This window comes from Propithecus coquereli, unplaced genomic scaffold (assembly GCF_000956105.1).
Source record: "Propithecus coquereli isolate 6110/MARCELLA unplaced genomic scaffold, Pcoq_1.0 Scaffold477, whole genome shotgun sequence".
NCBI classification, from domain to species: domain Eukaryota; kingdom Metazoa; phylum Chordata; class Mammalia; order Primates; family Indriidae; genus Propithecus; species Propithecus coquereli.
The window spans coordinates 679,710-690,650 of record NW_012150585.1 but is presented as its reverse complement, the minus strand read 5'-3'; the positions used below and the strand labels follow the sequence as shown (position 1 = coordinate 690,650).

The window sequence follows — 10,941 nt, the reverse complement described above, 5'->3', positions numbered from 1 at the left end:
GTGCATGCCTCTCATCGCTTGCAGGCTCTCCTGTAAACTCTAGAATTCTTGGCTTCCTGTCTCTGTCTCCTTACCTCAGGGAGATCTCTGGGCTCTGCCTGGAGTCTCCTTCCCTGCACCACAGCCTGGAAACTCACTCTAGGCGGCAAGCTGGAACAATCCTAGGGCTTCCCTTGTTTTTCCCTACCTCTCAGGGATCACTGACTATTGTTGACTGGTGTCCAATGTCTTAAAAGCTATTGTTTTCACCTATTTTGTCTCATGTTTTAGTTGGGCAGGGAAGCTGGACTAAGATGGCTCCGAGATGCTCTGGCCAGCTCTCTCTGCAAGCTGAGTGTGCTGTGGGAAGCTGAGAACGAAGCCTTCCCACACCGGTCTCTGGGCCCCTGGCTGCTGCTGCACCTCTCTCCCCCTCGCCCCATGATGCGAAGAAGCAAGTGCAGCCCACATCCTGCGCTGCCTAACCGCAGCCTGCCTCTGGGGTCAGGGAGTGAGGCCTGCTTGAGAGCACCTCTCTCCTCCACTTCCCCAGCCCTGGCTCAGCGGCTCTTCTTGGCAGCTTATGGAAACCTGTGTCTATCCCCGAAACCCCCCTTACACCTCTACCCTTCTCTTCTCTTACCTTCATCTGTCTTTCAAGGCCTCTGTTTCTATCTTGCCCATTTTCTGAACTAACTACTCCATCAGGGACCCATCAGTCACTTTCTGCCATTTTTGATGTTTTCCTCCAAGAGAAGGAAACTTTTCCTTCTTTCTCATCTTCCTTCCTTTCTTTTTTCTCTCTCTTTCCTTCCTTCTTTCCTTCCTTCCTTCCTTCCTTCCTTCCTTCTTTCTTTCCTTTCTCTTTTTCTTTCTTTCACCCCTCCCAGCTCTCTCTCTTTCTCTGATGCCCTCTCCAAAGAGAGCTTCAGATAATGCCCCCACCAGTTGTGAAAATAGGCAGCGCTCACATTTGGGATCATAGCAGAGCATTTAGTAAAAGGCAGTGGGGACCTGTGTGGTCTTAGGAAACAAGGGCCTCCCAGAAAAGAGGACCAGCAACTCTTTCAGCCAAATACACTTTATTTTCTCTCTCCCAGCTGAGAGCAGCCAGCACATTTATGAAGATGCAAATGGCCATGCAGTGGCTTAGGTGGAGACAAGGGGAGGTAGCAGGGGCCTGGCTCTGGGCAGGATCTGTGAGTGAGACAGGACCTCTGCCAGTATCTACCTAGTCCATCCCCAGAGAGGGTTGCAAAAGAGAGAGCAGGAAAAATAGGTAGATGGAATGGAGGACAACTTATATACAGAAAAAGGAGGGAGCTGAAGGGAGAAGTAACATCCATGGGGGACAGGAGGAGTTGGCAGGGAGTGAATAACAGAAATAAATATCCTGACAAGAGGGGCAGGCCAAGTGTGGTGGCATAACTAGCAATAATGTTTCAAAGGATAACGCAGCAGCAATGTCCTAGGACTAGGCACCAGCAGAGCAGGCAGGAAGGAGGGAGCTGGGGACAAGGCTGCAGGGTATGAGTTCACCATGCGGTCCAGGAACAATCCTCTCGTGGGGTCCAAGACTTGCCCAGGGGACAGGGAGTAGCAGGGTGCCGGGAGAGGAGCCAGACCAGTGGGAAGCAGCGTTCGTGACAGTCTGTCCTCAGATGCCTCTCTGATTCAATCCAGAATACAGTTCCCGCTGACCTTTCCGGATGGGCTGGGGTGGAAGGGAGAGCAGGTAGTCAGTAGGGTGGGAGGATGTGCTTCTTAAAAAAGAAAGGGCACTGAAGATCTAGCTTTAGTGCAGCGGAAAGAACTTTGGACTTGGAGTCAGGAGGCACGCTCGAATTCTAACTTCATGCAGATGGGTAGGAGACTTGACCCAGTCACCTCCTTTTGTGAGCCTCAGCTTTCTCATCTCTAGAGACCCATTTTCCCCGGCTTTTCTTAGGGTTAAAGAGGTCACTAATGCTTAAGTAAATACTACATGCTTGGCTGGTACCCAATAAATATTTGTTGAGTTTATCCAGGTGTGATATTCAAACTATTTAACAGCTGGTAGTGCACACACTGCTATGTCAGGCATTAACTCTTTAGTTACCCCCAATCAAGAGGCAGCCCAGTGGGGGAGGGGCTGTGATGTCTAGCTGTGTGTGTGTGTGTGTGTGAGATAGGGTGGGAGAAGCTTGGGGCTATTTACCAATGAAGTATTTTAATAACTGGTATGACTACGTTGGTGCATGTAGGCGGAATATCATCCCTTAATTTATTGTGTTAGAGTTTGCATATATGATATTCTCTATGGCTGTATCCCAGATGATGAATAAGCCAGAGAAAGAGGAGTGTGTCTCCCCCCAACCCACCACCTCTTCTTGTTGTGGGAGCTGTGCAGCCTTGAGGTGGTCCTGTTCTACCACGGAGGAGGCAGAGGCGGGCACATGGTGGGTTGCCGTGGGAGCCCTGAGTGCAGGGCTTTGAAGTATCCAGCAGAAGAGATGGACAGTCTCACCTGTTCCCCCTTCCCCCTAGAAGGACTCCCTACCACCCAGCTTCCTGGCCCACTCTATCCCGTTACCTCGTAGTCTGGGTTAGGAACAGGTGGTGGCCTCTCCTTGTTTTGTCCTGCAGAAGAGGGAAGGGAAAAGTCTTTGTTTCCATGAGGGAACACCAATCTTGCAGCACCGACTGTGCCAATGAGACCCCATTCGAGGATGGCAAACCCCTTTGTTCCCTACAACTCCCTCTCTCTTCTCTCTCTTTGATCCCATCTCTAAGGACCCCCATGCCGATCTCACCATTTCGTGACTTTCCTCAGCTCAACGTCCTCCCATTGTTTCTTTCCATGGGGAAGGGAGAGGAAAAGGAAGGAACTAATACCTCAAAGTTTCTCTTCCCACCGCTAGGGGATGGAATCTGATTACTGCAGAGCACTGACAGGCATTTGAGGAAGCCATCATGCTCATAAACTTTTTTACACTTTTCTAGAGTGGGAAGGAGAGAAGTGATCTGAGATTCAAAATCCTCTGTTGAGATTGTGGCGTCAGAGCGAGTGCCCTGCAGACGCTGTTTTGACCTAGCTGTGGGCGTGCTGGATGGCCCCCTTGGCAGGAATCTCCTCTCACCCAGCTCCACAGTCTTACCCCTGGGCCTGCCACCAGCACCCATGCCTCGCGTCACAGGCTTGGCCTTGGCCTTTCTATTCTTGCTCCAGTAATAAACCAGCACCATCAAGCCCAGGGTGATGCAGACGTCGACTATGATGACTGTGGCCACCGCCGTCACGTCCACCTCCATGCAGTTCTCACACACTGTGGGGCGGGGGTGGGGAGAAGAGAGAATTCCATTGAGAAAGGAAGACACGAGGACACTGGAGATGAGGAAGGAGCAACGCAGGCCATTCTCCCCTCCATGCTCACATGCTTGCCACGGCCAGAGCCCTCCCCTTCAATATGTTTATAACAACAACAACAAGCAAAGTGTGGTGGTCATGGGTAGAAGCTCGAATCCCGGATTCGAATCCCAGCTTCATTACTCACTAGCTGTGAGAATTGTGAAATGTGTTTTCAACTCACGAAGCCTCTGTTTCCTCATCTACAAAATGGGAATAAAATAACTCATATGGTTGTTGAGAGGATTACATGAAAATATCCCTGGTAGGTGTTTCGTACAGTACTTCAAACTTAATAAGCACTAAATGTTAGCAATCATTATTATTTTATTATTATGCCTTAGTTTATGATGTTTTATGGTAATAGTTCTGAGTCTTTTTTGCAAGTCCTTCTGAAGAATTTATCTCTGGATATAGCATCAGATAAACTCACTGCTGTAATTTTGGGTGTGAGACAATGTAGATGACCCAATCCTGTCCCTTGGGAAGTTGCTATTTTAGATCTAGCATAGACTGAGGTTACCCGCACAGCCCCCTGTTGGTGTTCTATCTATATTCCAGAAAATGATGATGCTGTCTGGCACCAGAGAGTCCCAGGATTGAGTGTGGGAGGAAGCACAAAGATGCCGGGGGCGGGGCGGGGCTGTGAATTGGGTTAGGGGAAATCATTGAGAATTCCCCTTTGGAATGGTCCTCCCTAAGGGCCTTACTGGGGCCTTTTCTGAAGACCTGTATTACCTCTTGCTCTCAGGTAGAGATAGTGGCTCACTTCCTTCGAGGTGCCTGTGTAGCAGGCATAATAACCGCTGTCCTCCGTTTCTGAAAATTCCTTCTGTAATAGCTGCTTCTCGTTCTGATACTCTGGTAATATTTTACCATTTTTTTCCCAGGTTATTTCAGATCCAAGTTCCTGAGGGCATGTCAATTCTACTGTGGTTCCTGAGATGGAGACTTGATATGCTGGGGAATGAGAGAGAAAGAAGGGAAATCGGAGGGAGAAACAGGGAATTTTCAGAAAAGGCAAATTAGTGACAAAGGAACCAACAAATGCAGGAAGACATCTGTCATGCAGGTCTTGGATTTGCTTGTCAGAAAGGAGTTGTACTGGCTGGAGAGTGTGCAAGAGGGGATGTGTGGGGAAGGAAAACTAGAGAACGTTTTGAAGGTGGCTTCAGGGTTTAGGCAGGGACATGGGGACTTGGGAAGGGGAGGATGAACATTAGTATGTGGAAACTTTCTGAAATGGGAGATGAGAATGTGAAGTTGGGAGGACCTCAGTTCTTGGGGTTAATCTCTCTCAATCAGTTCTTTCTCCTTACCTACCAATCTGCATCCTCAGACAGGGAATAAATAAAAGATTGATACTCACGTCTCGGTGGGGCACCTGAAAATGAAAGAAGGAAAGAATGGTAAGAAAATATTCTGGTTTAAGTTTAAATAGTAGGTAAAATTTTTCTAGTGGGACTAGACACTGCCTCCAAGAATTCCCAAAGAGGGTCTCATCATTTAGGGACCCCCAAGTCTTGAAGGTGAGGTATGTACCTGGCCATGAGATTTAGCTCATAGATATAATTTAGCTCATAGATGTAAGTAATTTAGCTTGTAGATATAATTCGGGTACATCAAATTAAGAATATACCAGTGTGTGCTTCTAGACTCAGACCCTCTGAAGCTCAGAAAGTCTTAAAGTCCTAAGGCTGAAAAATTCTAGAAGCCTTCAGGCTTACCCTCTTGCCTCTGGTATTAGCCAGAACCATATTCCAGATATGAAAGGGCCTTCTCAGAGATAAAGACCTCTACACCACTGAATCACTCATTCTTGGGCTTACCTATTTCTCATTATTCAGAAATTATTTCTTATAGCTAACAGAGTCCCTCATAATAGAGAACAAACATCTTTCTTCTTATTCCATATAATTTTCTCTGTTATTGCCTTTAAATGATGTAAAGCACCTACGCATTTTGAGGAAATGGTTCTTCCAATAAAAATTGGCTTTATATTATCTTTGAACATAATCAACTCTCAGTTATTTTTGTCAGAGGGAGGGCCCATTTGTGTGGACAGATGAAATCAACTCATAATCCACTAATGCCATCAGGGATCTAGCCCAATTCCCCCCAGCAGTTAGTTAGTTTTGCGCTGGGAGGTAGAGCTGGGGTCCATCCCTGTTTCCTGGAAACCTTGTGGCTGAAATATTGGGCTCCGAGGAGCCTGGGCATGGCTGCTGGCAGACAGGAGAGGTGGTGGTGCTCAGAGACAGCATGCTACGGGGGAAAGAGCACTGGACTCAGAGTCAGAAGCTTTGTGTTTGAATGCCAGGTCTGGGCAAATCATTGAACTTCTCTGAGCCTCAGTTTCCTTATCAGGGAAGTGGAGCTGAAACACCCACCTCACAGGCTTTTTGTGAGAATTAAAGGGATTATGAGGGTGAAAGTGAGGGGCGTACAGCATATGCTCAAGAAAGATGTTACTTTCTTTCCTCTTTTCCTTCTTGGGGTCTTGCTACCATGGAAAACAGAACTGAGCTCTGACCTAGTTGCTCAGGCAGCCCTCTGGCCGAGAAGGAACATAACGCAAGCAAATTATTCCCCAGGCTTTCTACTTGCTAATAACGGGAGCTGAGTATAATGACAATAGACACTTGATATTATTTTGACTCATAAATAATTTTTCAACACTGATGTTTCTTAGAAATGTTAAATGAACTAGACATCATAAATAAAATGACTTAAAAGTAAATAGACATTATATTCTGCTTGGTATGTTTGTTTGAAAAAAGGAATGTAAAGAAAATTGCTCACAACTTTAATTGGCATAAATTCAGTAGCAGAGCTTAGACTTATTCACACTCATACAAGGGCCTAGATGTCTATGCTTAGACATAAGTGTTCTCACAAAGATTTTATACATATCCAGAGACAGTATTTCACAATGGTTAAGAAAATGAGCTTCAGTAACATATAAATCTGCATTTATGTCTCTGTGATTGGACAGTTCAGCCTTTGGTTCTATATCTGCAGAACAGGGATGTTAGAAGAATTAAATGAGGGAATTTGGGTAAAATATTTAGAGCAATATCTAAAACAGACATGCTGAATAAACTTTAATGCTTATTATCTATAGTCGGTGTGCTTTCCATATAATAGCTAAAATTTACCCACTGTCTTCTATGCCAGATAATCTCCCGAGTGCCTTAAATAAATTATTCATTCAATCCTCATAACAACCTTGTTTACTCTGTATCTACGCATATCCTAGCATGCAACATTTTCTTTTTAAAACAACTGTATTGTCAATTGTCTCTCACACAAGACCACCGGCTTCTTGAGAGGAGGGAATTATTAATGCGTTCATATGTTTTGTTCATTTATTCATTCAAAAAATATTCACTGAACACCTAATATGTGCCAGACCCTGGGCTATGTAAATGAGACACTGTCTCTGCCTTCAAGGATCTCATGGTCTATACAAAAATGCGTGGTAGCTCAAACCCACAGCTACATTTGTGTTCTTCCCTGACTGTACACTCAGGGATACATATACGCAAAGCTATAACAAGACGTGACAGTTAGCAACAAATACAGGCACATTTCATACAGATTCCATTGAAAGATAGTTGTATTTTCCTTTTGCTAGGTCTAGTTCTCAGTGCTTCTTACTGTGCCTGTCCTCTATGAGCATTTTGTTCCACATTTTTTTTTAATCGGCTGAATTTAAGTAAAATTGTTCCACATTTGAAAAGAGGTCATATAGAATGAAAATCCTCTTACCAGGTTCTTCATTGTCTGAAAAGGAAAATGATAAGAAGCCATTAGTAATATTTCTATCAACAGCTAAGATCAGACCCTTTGCCCTTGGGTTAGGACCCTTCCCTCAACCTTTTGGAAACAATGGATCTTCAAATGTTCTTGGCTGTATATGAAAAGCTGTTTTGAGCCGTATATCCTGTATTAAATATCTGATGGCTATTTACGAAAATGGCTCCACGGTGCAATGTAGACTAGCACAATGGCTGCATTTAAATACACCATTGGTTCACTCAGTTTGGAAGAGCTGATTGGATAGAGAGGCTTTCAGTGTTGCAACACTCCTAACTCTACCGCTGTGATTGAGAAAGTAAGTCCAGGCTAGGCACACTCATGTGTGTGTACACACATGAACACATGTGTAGACACATACTCAGAATATTCAGACTTGTGATTCTGAGTATATATCCAAATATTGCCCCAGAGGCTTATCCAGAGTAACCCTGTGCATATATTCTTGCCACATAACCTCCACAAAATCTCACAGCAAATGGAAAATGCAAACAAATAAGAATGGTTGGCATTTTCAACTTAACAGTCTCAATTTTTCTTTTGAATAATTAAGACTTGTTATTTCCTATGATGTCTATTGCTTCTCTCGGCTAGAAATATCTCTAGACTTAATGAGAAAAAGGCAAAGGAAAAGATGGGAGCAATTCCTTTCACTGGTCTCTGTGGAAGTTCTGTGAGAGGCTGAGAGAAAGCTCCACTCATAAATGCAAAGAATGCTGGGCTGATTTTATAGCAAAGATAGAAAGAGTATCTTACCTTCCTGCCCCCAAACGCCAACTAGAAAACAAACAATAATTTTAAAAAGTTAGTAAATATTGTGGGTGGCTGCAATTCCAAAGATAAAAAGGGCTGTGTTCCAGTCCAACCAGTTATGACATCTGAAGTCTTTTTCAACCACGGTTAGATCACAGTCATTTCTATACCCCAGGAAAGGGAACTTATTGCTGGGTACTGACCAGGGGTTCCTGAGCAATTGGGGAGGAAACAGAGCAAGAAAGCATCTAGCATTAAATATGAAATATGAAATATTTGGTAAGCAGAAATCAGAAAAAGGACTGCTTTTTGGATGACTGGAGAAATAGCAAAAGAATTTTGCAATCAAGCCTCCATTTTGAAACTTGGTCTCTGTGGAAGAAAAACAAGCCCTTGGTTGGGTATAAATGTTGGGATTCTTGTTCCATCTCTAGCTCCTGCTTGTCTGATGGTTCAGTTTTTCCATTTGTTTTCTGCTTGAGACAGAGGTGGAAATATTTGAAACCCCCGATTACTCATCAATTCGAGCCTGTGCATTGAAGAGCTCGATCACATTTCCACGGGGCCCTCCAAAGTCTCCTCACTCAGCAGTAACTTGGATTCATTACAATCACCAGTTTCCCTGGCATTGCCTGAAAATTTTCCGTATATCTAGACCTTTCTTTTAGCAAAGCCTCTACATTGGTGAGACACGCTCCCTACTGCCCTATCCCCAGAGCAGACTGGGTATGTTCTTATGATGCCAAATTTCTAGGGGTGCTTGGGTCTTTGATATTCTTATTTTTTCTTTTTTTAAGAAAAAGCATAGTTTTTTCTTAAAAAATACCATAGCTCTCTAAGAAAATGCCTGGCCACTCCCTGCAGGAGTGATATCCTGCCTCTGGTACTCAATGTGTTCCTTGGACCAGCAGCAGATTAATAACCTTGAGAGTTTATTAGACACGTGGAATCTCAGTCCCCACTGCAGGTTTCCTGAAACAAAAGCTGAATTTTAACAAGAACCCAGGTGACTTGTGTGCACATTCCAGTTTGAGAAACCCAGAATGACGCAGGAAGTGGAGGCATCATAGCTGGGGCTCTGAGCTAGGGGCCCCAGCTGTGATGCTGACCTTTTCTAGGTTTTTGAAATAAAACCATCGTGAGCCATTTTGCCTTGTGTGATGCAGTCACTCAAAGCACAGGCCTTGCAGACAGACAGTTCTGATTTCCCAGATCAGCTTCAGCACTTACTGTGTGGTTTTAAACAAGTTATTTAACTTTTCTGAGTATCCATTTCTTAATTTGTACAATAGGGAATATAACACCTTCCTTCCAAGGTGAAAGTAAGGATTAAATCAGTTAGCACATATACAGAATTTTTCCTTTACATAGTACCTGGCACTCAGTAAATGACAACTTTCAAAAAAATATTATTTATCTCATACAAAATATGTAAATCATCTTAGTTATTTGTCAGTTTATATCCCACCTTGCTTCAAAAAGGACTAAACTAATTGAAAGCTCTTAGTCACCTAAAAAGGACTGAAAATTATGAGGCGTTTTATTGTCTCAAAGATACTAAACTTGCTATATATACCCTGTGCAGTTTGGGTTTCAACTATCTGATCTCCCCAAAACAAGGAGTGGAGCTTTGCTCTTCTAACCTCTTTTCCGTCACTTCTTAAGGGCTGGGTAAATTCGTCAACAGAATTTGGTCAACAGACAGGATCATCCCCACTGCTTTTCTTTGCTCCCAGAACGCTCCCCCAAGCACCTGTGGCGTATCTTTCTCGTTAGCCTCTGGCTCTAATTCCCCGCCCTAACGCAGCACAAACAGTTCCTTACATCTTCTATTAAATTGAGGCTCCTTGGTGCCACTGGGCAGTGCCAGGTAAGGCCGTGAGCCTTCCAGTGGTCTGGAGACACATCACCCTTTTTCCCTCCTACTCACCTGATAAGAGGCAGAGTCCCAGAACTCTCCAGAGAGTGCCCGACTGCATCTTCCTCTCACAGGACGCTTACTCTACTAAGATGGCGGAGACGAGTCAGCTTATAACTTCTGAAAAAAAGAAATCAGAGGACTTTTTCAAAACATCTGCTGGAGATAAGGCCTCTGGGGCCATTGTTTGCCATGCTAGCATGAAAAAGGGGTCTTTATCAGAGGGACACTCACCATTTTCCGACACAAGCACCCGAGGCTGGGAGGGGAGGCGGGTTTTTGAACCCCACACAGGAAGTGTCGAGGGGCCGCTGGGCCTGCTGGTTCTGCCTCTCTTGGAAACGTTCGAGGCACAGGCCTCCACCTGGCGTGGCTGAGAAGAGCTGGGCCCCACAGCCTTCCTACAAGGACAAGCAAGAGGATTCTGATGAAACCTGAAGGTGCTGTGAAAAACACCTGCCACTTAGTGGCCCAGGCCATGGGGCTCCTTTCTCAGATACCACCCCCATCCCCCCTACACGCCCCCAAGCTGTAACAGGAAGGGAGAGGAACATTGAATATTTGCTTTCTTTACAGTATGCCTGGTGTGGAGCAGCAGGGTACAAACCATCTTATTAACAAAACCTGTTGGCTCGAAAATACATGTTGGCTTAAAACCATGAGATGCCATTGTTTTGGCCTATAAACTTTACAAAAATACTTAAAAACACAATACTCAATGTTGGAAAGGGTAAAGAGTGATGGTGTCAGAGTCTGCTGGTGTGAGTGCAAGTTAATGCAGCCTTTATTTTTAAACATGCATTAATCGAGTGGGTATTATATCCGGGCACTGTGCTAAAGGCTTTACTGACATAACTCACTTAATCCTCAAGACAACCCTCTAAGGTAAGTATTATTTTTAGCCTCATTTTATACTTGAGCAAACTAAGGTTCAGACAGTTATATGACTTGTTGCAGATTACACAGCTCGGACTCCAGAAAACATTTTGGCAAAATTCACTTATTTAGTAAATTTTTTCCATCTACTATGCCGTAGTTGTGTGCTGGGTGCTAGCAAAGGAGCAGTAACCAGAGAGAGTCCTTGTGC

At 44.4% G+C, this 10,941-nt stretch overlaps 1 protein-coding gene across 1 annotated transcript; it reads right to left on the bottom strand.

The window, feature by feature from the left end:
* Nucleotides 1–1,055: 1,055 nt before the first annotated feature.
* CD3E (CD3e molecule, epsilon (CD3-TCR complex)) lies at nucleotides 1,056–10,143 on the bottom strand. The gene is made up of 9 exons (XM_012655447.1): nucleotides 10,089–10,143; nucleotides 9,867–9,974; nucleotides 7,940–7,960; nucleotides 7,136–7,150; nucleotides 4,734–4,748; nucleotides 4,103–4,324; nucleotides 3,117–3,284; nucleotides 2,552–2,598; nucleotides 1,056–1,693 (listed from the first exon to the last, which is right to left on the bottom strand). Exons 2-9 carry the CDS (start codon nucleotides 9,913–9,915, stop codon nucleotides 1,637–1,639), a joined length of 594 nt encoding a protein of 197 aa, XP_012510901.1. The 5' UTR covers nucleotides 9,916–9,974; nucleotides 10,089–10,143; the 3' UTR covers nucleotides 1,056–1,636.
* Between the last annotated feature and the right edge of the window lie 798 nt (nucleotides 10,144–10,941).

Excerpts from the sequence above, each read along its gene's own strand:
- CD3E (XM_012655447.1), bottom strand. The coding sequence starts at position 9,915 with ATGCAGTCGGGCACTCTCTGGAGAGTTCTGGGACTCTGCCTCTTATCA. Across the intron at positions 3,285-4,102 it reads TCTCTACCTGAGAGCAAGAG|TGTGTGAGAACTGCATGGAG; the intron begins GTAATACAGGTC and ends CCCGCCCCACAG. Across the intron at positions 1,694-2,551 it reads TTCCTAACCCAGACTACGAG|CCCATCCGGAAAGGTCAGCG; the intron begins GTAACGGGATAG and ends CTTCCACCCCAG.